Source organism: Aptenodytes patagonicus, chromosome 14, assembly GCF_965638725.1.
Source record: "Aptenodytes patagonicus chromosome 14, bAptPat1.pri.cur, whole genome shotgun sequence".
Taxonomy (NCBI): Eukaryota; Metazoa; Chordata; class Aves; order Sphenisciformes; family Spheniscidae; genus Aptenodytes; species Aptenodytes patagonicus.
Genome location: NC_134962.1, coordinates 18,262,224 through 18,282,190, shown reverse-complemented (window position 1 = coordinate 18,282,190; position 19,967 = coordinate 18,262,224). Strand labels below are relative to the sequence as shown.

At 53.5% G+C, this 19,967-nt stretch overlaps 1 protein-coding gene across 7 annotated transcripts in view; it reads left to right on the top strand.

Annotated features, from left to right (window-relative positions):
• The window catches only part of CHD6 (chromodomain helicase DNA binding protein 6), a 94,860-nt gene extending 75,185 nt beyond the window's left edge, over nt 1–19,675 (top strand). For 3 of the 7 annotated variants that reach the window (XM_076352311.1, XM_076352310.1, XM_076352308.1), the window contains 13 exons: nt 582–711; nt 998–1,058; nt 1,771–1,828; nt 2,492–2,711; nt 4,818–5,026; nt 6,184–7,749; nt 8,353–8,501; nt 8,789–8,995; nt 9,695–10,141; nt 10,833–11,024; nt 12,836–12,955; nt 13,998–14,102; nt 16,151–19,675. In XM_076352311.1, coding sequence (XP_076208426.1) covers nt 582–711; nt 998–1,058; nt 1,771–1,828; nt 2,492–2,711; nt 4,818–5,026; nt 6,184–7,749; nt 8,353–8,501; nt 8,789–8,995; nt 9,695–10,141; nt 10,833–11,024; nt 12,836–12,955; nt 13,998–14,102; nt 16,151–17,041 — 4,355 coding nt within the window. In that variant the 3' untranslated portion in view covers nt 17,042–19,675. The remainder of the gene's footprint in view (nt 1–581; nt 712–997; nt 1,059–1,770; nt 1,829–2,491; nt 2,712–4,817; nt 5,027–6,183; nt 7,750–8,352; nt 8,502–8,788; nt 8,996–9,694; nt 10,142–10,832; nt 11,025–12,835; nt 12,956–13,997; nt 14,103–16,150) is intronic. The other 4 variants (XM_076352314.1, XM_076352312.1, XM_076352309.1 and 1 more) reach the window with 3 other exon arrangements.
• Nucleotides 19,676–19,967: the final 292 nt, after the last annotated feature.

The window sequence follows — 19,967 nt, the reverse complement described above, 5'->3', positions numbered from 1 at the left end:
GGGCAGAGCTGCGGCCATGCACCATAGCCACACAGGGCCAAGGCAGCTCTCCCCATGAGCTGCCAGCTGCGGCGCTGCCAGCTCATTCGGGTGGTGGGGCAGGCACACTGCTGTGCCCAGTCTCGTGGCAGACTCCTCTGGTTTGCCGGGAGCAGCATGCAGTTGCCACGTGAGGGCGAGGAGGAAGGCACAGAGCCTATCCTGGCATCCCCAGCCTTGTCATGAAGTCCCCCTGCAGCTTCCAGGAGCCACAGGGCTGTTTGCGCCCAGCTGCAACCTGCCACGGGTGCTGTGCACAGCTCTCCGGGTGCTGCGCTGCCTACCAGGCAGGGCTGCCTGCTGGGATGGAAAGGCTGACCTTTCTCTTTGCCCGCTGCCCAGGGGCTGCAGAGCAATTAGCAGCTTTTGGGAAAGTGTTCTGAATTTCTGGGGGTGAGAATTGCTCTCACAGCAGCACAGACAGAGAGTGTGAAAGCCAGGTGGGGAGCTGTATCCCACAGAGCAGGAGGTTCGCCTGAACCAGGCTCAGGCCTGGCTTTGTGCCGTCTTTCTCCTTTCTGATGGCCCATGGCGGTTGGCAGGTTACGAGAGGTACAATGCCATGCGGGCGGACCCGGCGCTGTGCTTTCTGGAGAAGGTGGGCATGCCAGACGAGAAGCTGCTCTCTGCGGAGCAGGGCGTCAGCGACGGGGCCCACGACGCTGCCGAAAGGTGGGCAGGGGATGGAGCCAAGCTCTCGGGGGCTGTCTGGCTCACTCCTGGGGGCCATGTTAGCAGTGGGGCAGTGCTGTGGGGTGAGCTGTGCATAGGGAGAGGGAAGGAAGCAGACCATGCATCTGAGCACAGCGGGCAGGGGGGAAGGCAGGTGGGAGCTGGCTCCCAGTACAAGGCAGAGGGATGGCATGAGCACCAATTCTCTGCTCCCTCCTGCCGACAACTGGCACAGCCAAGGGGGCTGTGCTGCCACTACCAGGGACTAATTCACTCTCTTACCCAGGGGCAGCATGGAAAAGGAAGAGAGCGGTGGAGAAAAGCTGGAGGGGCTGCCAAAGCAGGAGGTGAGTGGGATTCACGGTGATCGATGCATGTCTGCTGCTGCCAGGCCTGCCCTCCCACCCTGCGCTGCAGGCTTAGCGCCGTCAGCTCTGCTGCGGGGCACGGAGGAACCAGCACTGCCGGTGACCCTGCTCTGTGCCAGTTCTGCTGCACTGTGCATGGGCTCTGCCCCACGCTGTCTGCGTCGTCTCTGCTCGCTGGAGCACAGCTTCTGCTGTGGGCTCTGTGTGTTTTCTGCGGACCTGGGCAGCATCCACCTCATGGGGAGCTGATGGCCAGGGGTGCTGGCTCTCGCACTCGGCTTCAGGAGCCACGTGGGGCGGGCAAAGGAGTTGGGGGTGTCCCAAAAGAAATGGCCCTGGGGGAGAGGAAGAGCAGTAAACGAGGCAGCATGGGAGGGTGCAAGGTTCATTTGAGCAGCAGAGGCTGTCGCACTGCTACTGTCCTGGTCAGTGGCACTACAGCCTGTGTCACTGTGGTGGACCACCCCTCCAGGCCCAAAATGGACAGCACTGCCCCTCTGAGCTGCCACCTCCCCTGTCCATGCTGCTCTGATCCCGTGTGCTGAGGGCAGCCAGTGACTGCAGCCCGAGGGCACAGGACACGTGGACCTGCCCGTCCTGCCACCCCGTACCCTGCCAGGGCCGGGTGGGCTGCGGCACGGGGGTTTCTGTGTGGGGCTGGAGAGCCTTCTCTGATGGTTTCCTTCTGCAGGACATCATGGCTGCTGGGGTGGGTGAAGCCGGTGAGAAGCAGGACGAGCCAGCGGCAGGTGAGGCCGTATCTCCCGCAGCATGGCATGTGGCTTCACAGGGGCTGGCACGGCACAGAGGCAGGCGCTGCTGGGTGGGAGGGACATGCTGCTCTGTGTTAGTGCGTGAGGTATCTTAACCTGGGCAGGCTCCTGTTAGGGGCCCTCCCGTGCAGAGTCATGCGTGACCCAGGGATGGGCCCTGTGGCAGGGCAGCCAGGGTCCCAAAAAAGAGTGTTTCCAGCCAAAGCCAGCCAGGGGTGACTAGAAGCCATTAGCCTGCCCTTGTCCATGCAGTTGCCTGCATGAGATGAGCGTGCAGGGTCTCTGCAGTGGGCAGTGCTGGCGGATGCCATGCTGGCGGATGCCATGCTCCCACTGCTGAGCAGGGAGCAGCAGTCCTCTCCCACACATGGCCTGGCCTGGAGCCATCATTCCTACCCCGATCTCTGCCTCTGGGCTCTCTCTGAAGGAAGATTAGACATGGTGAGGCTGTGAGCCAGCAGCTTTTGGACTGCGGAGGCCCAGGGATGGTCACCACAGCCCCCCACTCATGACTGTGATCCCTTATGTCCCCCATGGGAGAGGGAAGGTGAGAGGGAGCTCTGGGAGCTGGCCGGAGGGATGTGGAACCTGTGGCTTTGAGTGTTCATTAAATACTAATGTCCTTGCTGATGTTTGAAGCCCAGGATGGCTCCGACTCAGACAGATCCTGCTGGCCTGTCTCATCTGCCCTCACAGCCAGACTGCGGAGGCTCGTCACCGTCTACCAGCGCTGCAACCGCAAAGAGCTGCCTCCCCGTGCCGAGATGCTGGTGCCTGGTAACCATGGATACTGGCTGCAGGACGAGATGTTCAGGAGAGCCTCTGAGATGGACTCAGTGAACAAAGAAATGCAGAAAAGGTAATGCAGCAGAGGGTCCTTTCCAAAGCTGATTTAGGCCAGTTGAAATCCTTGCCCCCCTGGATTTACCCAGGTAAATGTCACCATGGCTGTCCGTGCAGCCAGCTGCCTGTGTGACGGAGGCACGTGGGTCCTTGTTGGGCAGGGAATGCTGCTCCCAGCCGCGAGGGAGCCTTGTGGCTCTGGCAGCCAGCCCAGCCGGAGAGCAGCCTCCACTGTAGTTTGTGGGTAGCAGCTGGTGACATGGTGGAAAGAAGCGAGGGGACAGCTCTTCAGGGTCAAATCCAGCATCTGCTGGGCCAGGGATCGCACACAGCCCCAGCAGAGCAGGTGCTTCTGAGCAGTGTTGTGCACTTGGGACACACCGTGGATGAAGGGTTGACAGATGAGCGCTGTCACAGCCCATGTGTGTAGCCTTTCTGACCCTCGTGGCTCTCACGCCGCTGCATTAGCCTCCTGCTCATGGCCTCGGGAGCCCAATGGTGGCATATCCTGGTTGCGGTGTGCTCCCATTTCATTGGTGTCCCAGTAAGTGGAAGGATGGTGGGACCATCCTGGCACCCTGCGTGGCTCTCTAAAGAAACCGGGGAGGGTGTGCAGCAGGGTGGTGCTGCCTCCATCACTGCCAGTCCCCAGTGCACAGCTGTGGGACTTCCTGAGCTGCAGGGGCTCTCTGTGGTTAGCAGTCCTCATGGCTTTGTCTCCTGTGAACCTGTCCCCCTTGCAGGAACCCACGTAACCACTTGGTATCTGTGCTGCCCTGTGCTCTCTGTTCACGGCCTCCTTGTATGGAAGCTGCTCCAGCCCACTGATCTTCCCTCTCCCCTTCCTCTGGACCTCTTCCAGTTGTACTGTCCCCTGTTCAAGGTGGGGGCATCAGTGGTTGTGCTGTGGACACCACAGCAGTCTGGTATTTCCTGCTCTTTAATTCTGTGGGCTTTTTATTTTTGAGTGTCCTTACAGAGTGTCCTAGGCAGTTTCCAACCAGCCTTTAATTTGAGGCCTTTCAACAAACTCCCTGTTGGGCTCTTTGATTTGGATCATTGATTTTTTTATTAACTTTCCTCTTGTTATTCTCCCTTTTGGAATGAAATATCACTGCAGGGGGCTCACGGCCCCTGGGAGCAGGGGTGGAAATGCTGGTCTAGGTGTATTTTGGTTAGTTGGGGAGTGCTGTGTCTGCTCTCCCTTGACGTGTCCCAGCTGCTTGCTGGTGCTGGCTCAGAGCTGCAATTCAGAGGAGCTGAGATTTGACTTTAAGCTTTCTTCAGCCTACAGCACTCACTTTTCTCTGCCGTGACCTGCTCCTGCGCTTGCCCTGTAGTTTGCACCCTGGTCTGTTCTCTGTGGCCTGTTTCTCTGTGCTCTGTTTGCCTGGGGCTGTATTTGCCCAGGACGCTCTTCACCATCTCTGTCCTGGATCATTCCTTTGAGTGATCCCCACGAGCTGAAAGCTCAGAGAGTCCAAGCCAGGGTGAAAGTTGTGCTCTAACAGTGCTGTAACTGAACCCCCCCATCACCATGGCTGCTTTCCTTCAGTGGAAAGGGGGTGACACCCACCCCTGGCACCCAGGAGTCCACAGGAGTCAGCAGGGTGGATGGTGTTACTGGGACCCTTACGGCAACGAATCCCAGTCCCAGTTTCCCTCTGGAAGAGGCTGGATGAGAGCTGGGTCTGCAGGACCTTCCTTTCTAATTCCTGGTACAGGGAGTTGGCCTTTCCATGGAGGTGGTGAGACAACTCGATGTGGCAGGAAGCAAGTAGGTGAGATAGGTTTGTGCCTCCACAGAAGCTGCTGGAGCCTGTGCCCCATCGGCAGCACAGCCAGGAGCTGCACTTAGTGTTTTTTCAAACAGCCAAGAGTGTTTTTTCAACAGTGAGCCAAGAGCCAGAGGGCCCGTGGCCTTCGTTCCTCCTCACTATGCGCCATAAGGCAGAGGATCTCAGGTTGTGGTGATCTCCCTGTTGTGCTCCTCCTGGCAGCTCCCCAAAAACTGGTGGGCAGTAACTAGATAGTCCTCTCTGAGCCTCTCTGCCTGGTGCCTTGCCCATACTGGCACCAGAACGTGTCTCAGTGGTGTTCATGTCTCCTCCCTGCACCACAGGTGGACCAGGAGGGAGCAGGCTGATTTCTACCGCACGGTCTCCTCCTTTGGGGTTATCTATGACCAGGAGAAAAAGATCTTTGACTGGGCCCAGTTCCGAGCCATCTCTCGACTGGAGAAGAAGACAGATGAGAGCCTGGAGAAGTACTTCTACAGCTTCGTGGCCATGTGCAAGAATGTCTGTGGTCTCCCACTGTGGAAAGAGGATGGTGAGTGGAAATTGCATGGCCTATGGGGGGGTAATGGTAGGCCCATGTAGCCATAGGTCAGAAATGGTCCCACTGCTCTTGTGGAGCAGGAGAGCAAGCGAGGAGTTTCAGGGACAGTTGGAGGCAGCGAGATACCAGGCAGGCTGTGGGCTTGCAGATTTCTGGCTGCCTTGTTACCACCGTGTACCGCCTCCCCAGCGCAACAGGAAGCTAGGGCAGCCCTGTGGGCTCCGGCCCCTGCTCTCACAGGTCTCAGAGCTCTCCCATGAAATCACAACCAATTTTATCCAAGACAGCAACCTCTAGATGTGAGGGAGGAGAAGTAGAGAAGCAGCAGACCACATCTCCTCCACACTGGAGCTGGGGGTTGTTTGGGCGATCTGTGTTGCTGCTTTCTTTCCGAGCATCTCTCTGCTGGCGCTGGACAGAGTCTGCACAGTGCCCGTGCTGTGGCGTAGCTGACTAGAGAGCTCTGCTACAGGGTAAAGCGCATCTGAACCCATTGCAGGAGGCTTGGGAAGCCCGGCCAACACACAGGGCATCCATTTTCTCAGAGTGCCCTGCAGAGCCCCAGTGCATTGGCACCGTGCAGGACATGGCAGATGAAAAGCTGCTTGGGAGCTATTTAAACACAAAGCAATTTGCTTCTAACAGCAGCAGGAAGGATTTCATCTCAGACCTGTCAGGAGGTCTGGTCTCAGGCACAGTTGCTTGGATGTGTGTGTTAATGCCTTAGGTAGATGTTCCTCATCAAAAGAGCTGCATGAGTTGAGGGACTCCCTTCCCTGAGAACCTGCTGAAGGGCTACCAGAGGCTCAGACCCCAGGGAGCTGCTCCACCGGCAGGTCTAGGCAGCTCCAGCACTGATGGCGCTAATGGTGCAGAGCTCAGACAAGACTCTGAAATCCTCTGCAGCCAAGTGCCACTCTTGGTCCAGCTGCTAAAGTCGAGGGAGTTTACTCCTGTGTGTCCATTTGGTGGCAAATGAATGGAAGGTGGTGAGACTGGGAAAAGAAGCCTCAACGGTGGCTACAAGCACTCCCCCCACCTCACCTGCAGTCTGAGCAAGAGTTAAAACTCACCTTGCTCATCTCTGCCTCTGAGTAACTCTCATCAATCTGTATAACGGGGCCTTGGCTTTTCTATCCTTGCTGTAGGTCCCCCAGACCCTGACATCTACGTGGAGCCCATCACGGAGGAACGTGCTGCCAGAACCCTCTACCGTATCGAACTTCTGCGAAAGGTGCGCGAGCAGGTGCTCAAGTGTCCACAGCTCCATGAGCGGCTCAAGCTGTGCCGGCCGAGCCTCTACCTGCCAGTGTGGTGGGAGTGTGGCAAACATGATCGGGACCTGCTGATCGGCACCGCCAAGCATGGCCTGAATCGCACTGATTACTACATCATGAATGACCCCCAGCTGTCTTTTTTAGATGCATACAGGAACTATGCCCAGCATAAAAGAACGGGGCTCCCAGGCCCAGAAACCCTGTGCTGCCTTTATCAGACTAACTCCAAACTCTACAGTTCCCCCCTGTACAGCCAGGTGGACCGGACTTGCGAATCCCTGGAGAATGAAGCCGAGAGTCAGATCAAGCTAGACACTGTAGACAACACTATGTCCCAGGCTGGGGGCAGTCTGCCGGATGCAAACTGTGAAACATTCATGTCTAAAGTCCGGGACATAATTTCCAGTAACTATGATGAGAGCTCTCTGCCAGACTCATTGGTGTGCATGATGTACGATGAGAAGGCCTGTAACAGCGAGCAAAGCTCCCTTGCCCGAGACAGCCCAAGTTGCACAGATGTTGGAAGCAGTGTTGCTAAACTCTCTGAGGGCAAGCTAGACGGGGACGAGGATCCGTCTAGCTGCGATGCAGATGCCATGAGAGAGACTCCCTTCCTAGAGGGTTTGCAGGTGGGCTGTGACCGAATGGACAGTCAGAACGAGGAAGCTGAGCCTTCACCTTCTACCCCCGAAAGCGACCCCTCGCGGAGCGTCCCAGCAGAGCTCTGCGAAGCCTTGCAGCAGAAGGGAGATCTCACCAGCCCTGCGCCAGTGCTGCCTGAGCATGGTTCCATGGAAGGGGTCATAAGTGTGGGGCTTTACAGTCCCAGTCTTCATAACTATGAAATAAAGGTTCCTCCTGAGCAGAGGTTCATCAATCTGCTGCAGGAGAAAGGAATGGAGGCAAAGTCAGGGCCAAGTCAGAGCCACAGTGAGGAAGATGAGGAGGAAGAAGAGGACGATGATAATTCTGAGGCAGCAGCAGATGTTGTGGAAGGCTTGAGTGGTCCCAGGACCAGGGCCGGTTGTGACCCTGAGGCTAATGAACTAGGGGGTGAGGAGCAGAGCTCTGGACTCCCCACACCTGAGGGCACGTGCCCAGAAGACGTGAATGGCGAGAGAGAGTCCCTGGGGCTGGGGACGCACGAAGGGCTGGGGGAGCCTGGGCCAAAGGGTAGGGAGGACCGTGGCCTGGATGAGGAGAGCACCCTGCAGCATTCACCAGGCCAGGCTCAGAGCCAGGCTTTCAGCCTGCCTGCACCTCTGCTGGGGGCCCCAGGGGCAGAGCCCCCCCGTGGTGGCGGGGAGGCCTGGGGCCAAGGGGCTGAGGGGCAGGCAGGCTGCAGAGAGGCCCTGCACCCCGAGCCCCAGGGGGTGAAGCAAGAAGAGTGTGAGAACAGAGATGAGGGGGAGAAAGCCAGCAGCAGCCAGAGTCAAGGTACGGTCCTGAGAGCTCCCTCTGGTTGAGAGTCACCTCCGGCTGGGGTGGGAGGGACCTGCTGTCTGCCTTGCAGAGCCAAAGCCTTGGGGCTGCCGAGCCCCCGGAGCAGCCTCCCCTCTGCAGGAGCTGGGGTCCCTCTAGCTGATGTGATTGGGGAACAAAGGGTTGGTGGTTGTGTTTGCCAGCAGGGCTGGCCAGAACCCCCCAACCGGGGCCCCAGCAGCTCTTCTGCCGTAAGCATCCCATGGAATGCAGGACGCCCTTCCCTTCCTGGCACAGGGCACTGCCTGGCGACCAGCTTCTTCTGGAAAGGCATGTGCCCTCCTCCTTGCCCACCTGGGGTATGGGGATGGTCAGGGATGGCGGCCACTGCAATACAAGCCCTCCAGACTCAGCCCAGGGGAGTGCTGACCCTTCCTGAGCAGCGTGGGCCACCTGCCGTGACCCAGAGCTGCTGCGTTTCTTGGTGGCTGGTTGCGGAATAGAACCCTTGTGGAGCCAGCTGGGCACTGGGGTGGGAAGGTGTGAGGAGTTGCTCCCACCTCGAGAGGGTGAGAGAGGCAGAGCGGTGATGGGCTCTGTTCTCTGTCGCTTTCTCAGATGGTCCAGAGAAGTACTTAGAGGAAGAGAGCAAGAGTTCTGCTTCTGTCCTGCCTGGGGAGATGGATGACCTTCAGGATGCCCGGGCACCGACCATCGCCCAGCTGCTGCAGGAGAAGACACTTTACTCCTTCTCTGAGTGGCCTAAGGTGAGTTTAAAATTGACACTGTTTGTATTGGGAGTGTTACTGCGTAATCCTGACCAGCAGTGGCTCACACAGCCCCAGCTCTGCCTCCTGGTCCTCCGCACACAGCTCCCTGTGGATGCTCTAACTGGGGTGCTCTTCCCAAGCACCCGTGCCGTGGATATGCCTGCCCCAAAGTAGTTCCCCGCTGAGCTGAGGTCACCAGGGCTGGCGCTGTCTTTAATCCTGAGATGACATACACGAGTCAGTCATTCGAGTCCCAGCCTGACACCGTCTGATTCTGTTTGCAGGACCGTGTGATCATCAACCGCATTGACAACATCTGCCATGCCATCCTGAAGGGCAAGTGGCCTTCCTCCAGCCAGCAGTTTGAGACACAAAGCCTGCTGACAGCTCCAGCGGTAGCCAGCAATGCCGGCAGCAGGAACAGCTTTGCTGAGTCAGAAGCCCCCGATCCCAGCTTCAATAATGGGGTGTTAATCTCACAGGTACAAAAGGTGAGGGGGGCCCTCAGGCAGGGACAGGCTTGGGACTCTGGGGTGAAGCATTGCCCAGAAGTGCTCAGGAGTTTTTCAAGCAGAGCCTGGGTTTTCACTGCCTCTTGGTGCCGCTTGTGGTGTATAACACATGGCTTAAGCCACTTGGTCCCCTCCACTGAGGGCTCCTGGTGAGGTCTCTGTGTTCTCAGCCCCCTGCCAGCCCTGCTCACGTCCTGGGAAGGTGGCTGTTCTGCGACAGCTCTGCAGCTCCTGTGGCTGCAGAGATGTTTCCAAAGTCAGCACTGGAGCACCCGGCATGGTCAGGGGGAAAAGGGGACACTGCCCTGGTGTCCCAAAGGAAAGGGTGCAGGAGAGGGCACTGCCCCGTCAGTCACCAGCTCTCTCTCATCTCCTCTCACTGTTGGACACAGTGCAGAGGCAGAAGCTGCTGGCCTGGGACCCCAGCCTGGTTGCCCAGAAGCTGGCGGAGCACCCAGGGTTATAGCACCTTGGGAGATCAAAGTGTGTGTGAGGGTGCTCCAGCACCATCCCCACACAGGGAAAGAGAGGTGTGATGTGCCCAGGGAAAGAGCATCCTTCAGGGCTCCTGTGGAGAGGCAGAAGAGCCTGACCATTAACTGTGTTGGTTCGAAGAGCTGTGGTCCCTGGGCAGTGCGCAAGCAGCCGTAACCCTCTCCATGGCTTTGATACACACAGGAAGGTTTCCTGACCCCTGCCTTTGCAAAGGACGAGCGGAAGCACAGGAGGCCCTATGAATTCGAGATGGAGAGAGATGCCAAGCAGAGGAGCTTGGAGCAGCTAGCAGCAACCCATGTTCATCCACCCATTGTGCTGAACGGCTGGCGTGACACAGCGGTGGACTTGTCCAGAGCCTCTGACGGGTCCCCGGGGAACTCCTCTCCTTTTCCTCTGAACACAAACATGCCCAAACTGGGGACCGTGAACACCCTCCAGGGTTCCTTGGGCATGGACTTGTCTGGCATCCTCCAGGCAGGGTTAATCCATCCTGTCACAGGACAAATTGTAAACGGCAGCCTCCGAAGAGACGATGCTGCCATGAGGAGGAGACGGGGCAGGAGAAAAAATGTAGAAGGGATGGACCTCATCTTCTTGAAGGAGAGGCCTCTTCCAACCAGGCTGCAGGTGGGTTGATGCTCCCCCCTTTCACATGGCCCCGATGGAGTCAGCATGATTTGTCTCATGGTCCAGCTCTCCCCTACAAGCTCTGCTGCCAATGACAATGCAGGACCTCCTCCAGGACAGCTTGGCTTGTGCTGGAGCAGGCAGGAGCGGAAGTATCCAGGGAGGAAGGGAAGTTTTCCCTCTGGCTTGCAGCACTCTGCCTGGAGTGTTTGAGTCCTGTTAAGCATTATCAAAAGCAGCTGTCCCACCTCAGGGTGTGTCTAGGGTTAGAGAACATGAGGAAAGGTCCTTTACTGCATTGGAGCTGTGGCCAAGAGCCTGCCTGCACCCTTTCTCCTTCTAACCTGGGATCCACTCAAAGAAGGCTGGGGATCTGGGAGCAAGACCAGTCCCTCTAGACCACTTTTAGGAGTGATCTGGGGGGAAGTTGGTCCTGTGGGTGAACAGGGTGTTTCCAGGTGAGTTCAGAAGCATCTCCCAGCTCCCTCTGCCCTCCATGCCACCAGTGCTGGGGACGGAGTGGAAGTGTAATGCGGTGGTGGGTGGTAATTTAAGGAACAGGTATTGGGAATATGTGGATTAATCTGTGTGATGGGAGCAGATGACCTGCTTTGGGAGCTCTGCTTATCTGGGTGCGCATGCATCACCACGTGCTGCTGATGGGCTCTCCCTGCTCCTCCCTCCATGTCAGGATGTTCAGGAAGACCAGCCGCAGCCCCCCCAGAACAGTCCCCTCCCCGATGGATCGGTTGCTGCTACCTCAACTCCACAGCCAGTCCCAGCTGCAGGCAGCCAAGCAGAGAAGGCTGTCCCAAATAAGAGTCTCCTTGACTGGCTCCGTCAGCAGTCCGACTACACACTCGACGTTCCCGGCTTTGGCACAGTAAGGGTGGCCTTCAGTGGCACGTGTGTGTCTGTCTGCCTTGTGTGTTGCCCTTTGTGTTAGGTCTTCTGCAGTTGCTCTTGAGTTCAGGGCTTCCATGAAGTGTCTCAAAATGCAGCCTTTTTCCCTGTACTGTGGCTTGTGGTGTTCATCAGGGCTGTTTGGGAGGCTCATCACATGTTTGGGAGGCGGGCACGGTTCCCTGTACAGCAGTGAAAGGCACTTGCTGAGCTGCGTCCTCATGCCCCAAGGTCCGTTCTCCAGCTCCAGTGCATCCGTCTGCCCAGTGCACAATTAGTCCAATGTCTTCCAGAAGCACCAGGGATGGGGAGAGAAATGGGAAAAGGGATTTGGGATGCTCGAGGTCTGTCTGTGTTACTCCCTTTCACCTGGGGTCATTTTAGGCAGTGCTGTTGTATTAAATAAGGTTCCCAGACAAGAGGAAACCTCCTCGCTTTAAAAACTGGACCAAAGCGGCTGTGTTGCAGGCTGCAAAGGCTGTGGTTGCATGGCCGCAGGCGCCGTCAGAAAGCAGAGTGGCAGAGGGTGGGGGGCAAAGTCTGTCTGATTCTTCTTGCCGTCTCATAAGCACCCGCCTCTTGGTTTCACGGGTTGGTTTGCTCCAAGTTTCAGCTTATTTAGCCTATTAGACCATGTGGTAGGCAGAGCACAGGCTGTAAAACAGAGTAGGAAGAAATGTGGTGGTAATACATAAAAGACTGTACATCTTGGTCCTGGAGGATTGTGTGCCTGAGGCAGGGATTCCCTGGAGCTTGGAGTACAGGCAAGCCGTTAGTGTTTTGGAGCTCGTTAGAGATGAGAGATGTGGAGCCCACCGTTTGCTCAGGCAGGATGGCCATTGCTTTTCAAAGTCCAGAGATAGATGCAGCTCTGTGCCCAAGGCCAGACTCCCAGTAGCACTGCAAGAAGCAGTCAGATGGTGGAGCAGGCGTGGAGGTGCCTTCCCACTCCTTTCCATTGCCCTTGCCCTCCATGGGGGCTTACTGGAGCTCGCCCAGTCTGGCCATGCCGCTGGTGAACCTCTTGCTCCCAGCAAGCCCCCTGTGCCCTGGGCCAACCCTGCAGGGTCTCCCCTGTCAGGGCGGGTGTCCTCTCTCCAGGTAGGATGGATTGAAAGCTGCTTTGGGGTACTGCAGCAGCTCAGCTTGTTGAAGGACAGACCAAGCTCAGGGTCTTTTCTTTGACTTTCAGGAATCAGAGCCTGCAGTAGTTCATTATAATGCTACATCTCTGCAGGCACGTTGACTCGGTGCACACAGTGGGTGTGCAACAACTCAACTGTAACTCTGTAGGTTGCGGTCCTGAAGGGTTCTGATCCCAAAGAAACATGGTGCAGCAGCTCTGTGGTGGGAACAGCTGAAATAGGAGCAAAACAAAGCACAGATGAGCTGGTGAGAAGTGGGTAGCTGTATCAGACTGACACGAGGTGGCACACACAGACCTGTTCTCTCTTTCTTTCCTAGTTGTAGTTAGCGCCTCGTTTACAGATGCACGTATATGAATGGGCAGCAAGTTACAGTTTTAGGACTGGAGGGGAGTTAGAAAGGGCTGGAGCAGTCTAAGTGGGGTACACTGAAAACCCCTTTATACCTACAAAAATCAGTTGTCCTCATTTAAGAGCTGGCCCTGTGGCAGAGACCAGCTTGTGCCACTCGTGCTGCTCCCACCCAAGTCTGCAGGGACCCTCTGTCCCTTGGGAGCTCATCTGTGTCACTCTCCTGCAGGGCTTGTAGCCGTCCAGGCTCATTAGGCCATCTAGTCTCATTAATGTTGTCTTGTTTGCACTCCAGAATTTTTCAGACAAGCCCAAGCAGAGGAGGCAACGCTGCAAGGACCCCAGCAAATTGGACATTAACTCACTCACGGGAGAGGAGCGGGTGCCTGTGGTACATAAGGGTACCGGACGGCGGGTAAGCGAAGGCCTGTTCTGTGCTCTGCCCTTGGTGTCTTAAAATGCTTAGCAGACCCCAAGCTCACTGGGGGCCAGATTTAATCCAGAGAAGCCTGTGGATGGGACAGAAATCTGGAACACGTCACTGATCTACACTATCCTGTAACACGTGTGTGCCCGAGGGGACACAGACCTGCGAAATAAGTGACTTTGTTTGAAGTAAGGAAAGTCTGAGTGTCCACCCTTGCCAGGGTACACAGACCCTGCAATAGCAAGGGGATTCAGCCTTTGGCTTTAAAGCCACCATTGGCACAGCCCTGGCTGGTGCTTCCCATTCCGGATTTGATTGTTCCCCCTGAATTCACTGCAATATGCCACAAATTGTAATATTGCCATGCAAATATCTCTGTTTTGTTCCTCCTTACGAGGTACAGGCAGAGCATACCAATAACCATCCAAGTGCTGGGCATGCGGGAAGTGGAGGGTTTAAAGGGCTTTTTCTTGCTTACTGAGCAAGGAGCATGGGTTTACTTGTCTGCAGTTTAATCTCCAGTGCACTGATATTCACCTCTCTGAATGAGAGGGGAAGTTTAGAGATACTTTCCACCCAAACACACCCAGGACTGCACTAGGTCAGAAGGTGATGTGACATTAATCACATCTAAAACCAAAACTAAAGAGTGAGGCAGAAAGAGGCTGTTTCAGCTACATCTGTGTTTCCCTCTGTCACACCCACGATGGCTGTTGGAGACCTGGGTGAATTGGTGGGTTTGTCCAGTTCTGAGCATGGCTTTTATAGAAGCTCTATCCCCATCGCTTGTTCATGGGGAGAGCGATGGGACGGGCCACAGAGGCTGAACTTGCCTTTTCTCCCTGAACTGTGTGTCTGGAGGCAGCAGGCGCATACCGCGTCCTGCAAAGATGTGTAGCAAGGGAAGAGTCTCTGCCCCAGCCAAATTGCAGCCCAAAGCAAGGAGCTAGGGGAAGTTTAATCGTATTTCTTGTATTATTTTACATAACTCTTTCTGCAATAGAGGTCATCCTTCTGCTGTGTTTTATAGTTAGGGGGAGCCACAGCACCAGCATTGAAGGAATTGCCAAGGTGGCTTGATGCAAACTTGGAGTATGCTGTTGCAGCTGACTGGGCTGACATTGTTAAGCTTTCAGTAAGTTAGAGCTTTTGGAGAAATCTGTATCATGTCATCTTTTCTTTCCCCTCCCCATCCCCACAACCTTTCTCCAGTGAGGATCTGGGAGCTGCAAGGCAGGACCTCAGCTGCACACGCAGGAGGGGATAGCTGCAGGGCCAGCAGCACCGGGAGCACTCACATGGCAGAGAGGGAGGTTGGGCACGTGCCACAGCTCAGCGGTGCGGCCAGGGGAAGGAGAGAAGGGGGTCAGCACCCTGGGAACAGGGCTCAGGGTGACTGTCCAGAAAGCCTCGGGATGCTTCGAAATAGCAGGGGCAAGAGAAATGCCATAGGAGCAGTAATCCACCTCGGGTGCTGGATGGCAGGGAGTGTACAAAACACATTCTCGCGGGTCAAATTTTCAAAAATACCCTCAGCCGAGGCTTTTCATCAGCTCCTGCAAACTCTGCCTGCGCAGACCTCAGCCCACTAAAGGCCCCAGAGGTCACCAGGCCTGAAGACTCAGACAGCGACAGGGAGAGGGGCAGGACAGAGCTGACCCTTGCCGCATTCATTCACCCTGTTCGTCAAGCCAGTCCCTGCCCCGGTGCATGGCAGACCCTGAGGAGGAGGAGCGCTCTTCCCTCCGGCACACGGGTGCTGCCAGATCGCCCTTCCCCGCCCTGTGGGCTGGCCTTATCCGGACTTCTCCCTACGGTCCCTCTCGCCTGCTCCCTGGTTTTGTGGCTGCAGTGGTTTGTGTGATGCCCTTACGGGGGGCTGGAAGGGGAATCAGTTGGCTTAGAGATTTGTACTGCTCTCAAATTTGCTTTTAATTAGCGCTGGAGATTTGGCATGGTTTGTCCCACTCCCCAGGAAACAGCTCCACGTCTGGGCTGGCGTCAGTGCCCCGTCTGGGCGGCCAGCACCCATGTGAGCTGGCAGCTATTCCTTACCTTTGTTTGCAGGGGACGGTCTCTTTGCCAGTAGGAATAGCTGTGTGCCTGGCCACCGCCCCGGGCACCCGCTCACATACCCTGGTTCGGCGGCTGCATGCCCATTAGCATTTGCACCCCCAAGCCCCATCAGCACTTTGCTTTTGGCGAGGGCACATCCGTCCTGGCACGTGCATGCGGAGGGACGTCTGGCTACTCCAGGCGCTTGGGCGGGAGCATGGCGTCAGCTGCCGCGCAGAGCCCAGGCGCGGTCATGGTCCCATGCAGGTTTTCCCATGTGCCAGTGGGAACAGAGCAGAAGATTCTCCCTCTTTGGGCAGTAGCTGTGCTGTGCAGACTGCCAGGGTCATTTGATTCAAGTTTCTGCACTGCAGGTGTCAATGGGAAGTACTTTTCCTACCTAAATCTATTATTGGAAACGGTTCAAAGAGCGGCGATACTGAAACTCAAGGGAGCCACGAAGGGAAATGTTTCAATGTCTGTGATGAGGATGCTGAAAAATGGAGTTTTAAACTGCACTACGGATCCCCCCACGCTGCTCTGTGTAACCGGACAGTCTCGCCCAGTTGTGGCCGCTGGGTTTTGGTCCCATATCTGAATGCCTAGAAGAACCTTCCTGGCGTCTCAGCGAAGTTCTAACCAGGAGCTCCTCAGACAGCATGTCCACTCTCTGTATGTCATCCCATGCAGCTTTGCTGTCCTGCAGAGCACTGAAAATTTGGCCCTTCACATCTAAAAGACATGATTTTTCACCTGTTGCTGAAGCCACGATTAAAGCTGGAAGGGGAGCTAAGTTGGCATCTGACACAGAGCTGTCCCGGTGCTTCTCGTGTTGTGAACAGCCTATGCTGACGGCTCGGGTGAAAATGCGGGGTAAAAATGTGCTTCCTCCTTTCCTCCCTGTGCACTTTGACGCTGCAGTATCATGCTAGGGCAGGGCGAGGGTGTTTTGCATTTGGCAGCATCCCTTGGGGAAAAGTTGTGTGTACCTCTCAAATTCCATATCATGTAGGCAAATGTTTCTGTGCTGACACCATCTGGGATGCAGATGCGAGCACAGAAAAGCCAGATTTCCTTTGATGCAGTAATAACTGTCACGTGTTTTCTGTTGTGTGTGTTCGTTTTCAGGGCTACTTACCAGAAAGCAAATTCAATCGCATCCTAACCGAGCCTGTGCTCCGAGACGCAGGGCCCCGCCGGAGGGGGAGGAGGCCCCGAAGCGAACTCATTAAAGGCCCCGGCGTTGTAGCAGATTCTTCTTCTGGAATGGGACCATTGTTCATGAACGGACTGATTGCTGGGATGGATCTAGTAGGACTTCAGAACATGAGAAACATGCAAGGGATCCCTCTGACCGGGCTGGTTGGGTTTCCTGCTGGATTTGCAGCAGTGCCCGCCGGCGAGGATGTGAAAAGCACCCTGAATATGTTGCCCATGATGCTGCCGGGCATGGCTACTGTACCACAGATGTTTGGCGTTGGAGGACTTCTCAACCCCCCCATGACAACTACTTGTACTGCAACTGCTCCGACTTCGTTAACAAGCACAACAAAAAGTGGTACAGCCAACGCAGAGAAAGCTACTGAGGATAAACAGAGTAGCCAGGATGTGAAAAAAGAAACTCTCTCGGAAGATAAGCCTGGTCCTAGTTCGTTTTCTAATCAGACAGAATCCGCAATAACTACCAGTAGTCCTGTAGCTTTTAACCCGTTTCTTATCCCAGGGATGTCTCCTGGACTGATCTATCCCTCAATGTTTCTTTCCCCTGGCATTGGCATGGCGCTGCCTGGCATACAGCAAACCAGACACTCGGAGGCAGCGAACCTGGAAAGCCAGAAGCGGAAGAGAAAGAAAGCGAAAGGGGAACTGGCAAACCCAGAGCCAGAAACTGTCTCGCTGCCGGAAAAAGAAGCTGCAAACAGTCAAAACTGTACAGAGCAAACACCGCCTTTGTCGGCAGAGAAAGAGCAGGACGGACCAGCAGAGGAGGAGCGCGCAGCGGCTCGCGATACCAATTAGAACTTTTGTTTCATTGAAAAAAAACACAAAAAGATTGTGGCTTGTGAGTTTCTTATCCCATAAACTCTTTGTTACTTACCCTCCTGCCCCGCTCCGCCTTCATAAACCTGTGTTTCCATGAGTAATATTATCTACCTAATTCCCTGTCAGAAAAAACTCTGGTGACATACTACATGTTAATAGTTGCAGGGTCTTGCCACTTTATTAGATAAACAGTGTTGTCTAGCTAGTATGGGAGGCACCGAATTCTCGTTCTGTTTTTCCAGTCGTTCATCCCAGCCGACGATAGCAAATCCAGTACTCGGTCACCCCCCCAAATTGCTCACTCCTTTGAGAAGAAAAAGCAGCAAAAAAACAAGAGCAAAAGAAAAGTCTTTACCTCTTGGTCTACACGCAGACAAGGGTATTTCTGTCTACAGCGACACTGAACGAAAAAGCCTGTATTTGGGGGTAAAAAGCACAGCTATAGTAAGTGCTAATGTGTATTTTTGATTTAAAGTATTTCCCTATTTTATCATGGTTACTAGAATAGTAGTATAGACAGAAGTATATAACTAATGATTGAAAATGCATATATTCATTTCTTTGAAAGGAAAAAGCATAACTGGTAGTGATATAATTTCTTTATCACCCCCACCTCAAAGGTTTGGAGACAAACTGCAGCGAGTGAAAATATGACGTAGACATTCTTTTGTATTTTTTAAAACCAAAGTTTGGTTTTACGTTAAGTGGAGTTTAGTTGCCCTTTCCTCGATAGTTACAAGAACTTTTCAGCTTGAGCTGGAAAGGTTTTGCACATCTTGCATGACTTTTTTGGGATTACTGTACCTGTAGCTACCAGTTTCTTCATCATTCTGCTAGTCTTCAGTTCTCCTCTATGGCGTTAGTTCTCATCTATGGCATTAGAAGTGCTGTAAAGGTATTTTTTTCCAGCTGTGAACAGGCCACACTGATTTTAATGCTCTTATAATGAACACTGAGGCTTTTTGAGTTTTTATATTTTCCACTCCTTACCCCAGAAGCAACGTCCTTTCAGCAAACACGGAAAAGGCTGTAGGCCGGCTTTCCTACTTGGGGAGTCCTCTAAGAAGGACCATTGAGACTTTCAAAGCTTGAGTTTCTTCTTTTCTAGCGTTAGACTGTGAAGAGATGACCTTGGCTTCTTCTTTCCATTCCGTTTGCTGTTGAACAGTGTTTCCGAGTCCCACCCCCATTGGCAAATGATTTTGACGTCTGCATTTTAAATGGACAGGTTTTAACGTCGTCAGCCCCCCGCAGCTCTGGGTACTGAGACACCTCCACAGGCAACTCTTCTTATTTCTCCTTCCCCTCACTCCTTGTTTAATTTTTCTTTCACTTGGGCTTGTTCTTATTTGCAGCTCATGGTTTGAGACTTGAAATAAACCCACGGTGGTGCAGCAGTGAGATAAAAGGCAGGCTGGTGAGGGAGTTGGGAGCGTGCTAGTAATTGGTTTCACATTTGGTTGTCACGATTTACTGTATTTTTTACTTATTTTCTGTTACAGTTTTGCTAATTTATCAGATGGTCCAAATGTTTTGACATAACTATTTCAGTTTGCATTATTTATTTATGATGCTTTTTGTCATTGTCTTTTATACATTTGGGATTATAAATTATGTACATGTTAAAATTAGCATCTCAAAGAAGTCTGTTACCCATGGTCTAAAAAGCATTTGGTTTATATTTTCACGGAATTTATTCCCAGTTTACTGCATTGGATGATTTTTTTTTTTTAAGTATGTAACCAATCATAATGCAACTCCCCCGGATAATTAAATGTGTTCTATTTAATAACATCCTTGTAGCATAGATACTGTATCACTATCGACAGATTTCTTAGAAATGCTGCTATCTCTATTTAACTAACATTTTGTTCAGTTTTGCCTCCAGTGGAAGCAGAAAGGGTTTTTTCAGCTGTTAAATCCAAAATCAATATAATTTATTTATGTAAAAAAAAAATCACGATTGATATATTTTTGAACCTTTTAAGTACTAACTTTCTTTTTATTCAGTAGAAGAACATGTACTTGCCCTAAATCCTTAAAATACAAATGCTATAAAACTTCATATATCTTCAAAGCCTTACTGTGAATGGATACAGAAATCTCTTCAGAGTCCATTTCTTGTTACGGGATGGTTTTCCCAGGGTTACACACGTAAGGAACAGGGTTTAAAGTGAAATATATTTAATTAGCCAGCATGCTCTATGCCTTGTTCTTCCTTATCAGACATGTATGCAACGTCTCTGGGTGTTTAGGCTTCTCTTTGACTGCTACTTTGTGACCCTTTTGCAACCCGATATACTCTGTGGATTATTTAGACTGTAAGGCGTAAGCGGCTTCTTCTTATTTTCCATCATATCCAAAACAAATGCCAAATTTTCACCGGTTTTCATGGCTACTCACACAAACATACATTCGTCACCAAATGTGCTAACAAAATAAACTGTCTGTGCTCTTGAACATGGATAAAAAGAAAAAGATTTAAAAGTCAGATTTTTATTTTTTTAATTTAGTGACTAGATGATGCTTATCTTTCAAACTTGGCAGAGCCTTGCTACAGATGTATATAATTTTTTTCAGCAAATATATGTGAATGTTTAATTCACCTGACTCAGTGATAAACGTTACTTGCCTTTTTCTCAGCACAAATCCGTTGAGAAGCTGTCGAACCCAGCGGACTTCTCCCTTCTTTAGGGTTCCTCTTCGTGCGTGTTACTCTGGGGAAGGGCTGCTTGCAGCTGGCTCACCAGCTTTTCCTGCCATGGAAGGAGGTTACCGGGCTAAACCCCCCCCGCTGCGGCCAGCGGCTCTTTCACCCAGCGCTGTGTGGGTTAACTCGCCCTCCCGCGTGGGTTGCAAGATCACTGGAGCAGCCCAAGCTCCACGGCCAGTTTAAGCACGC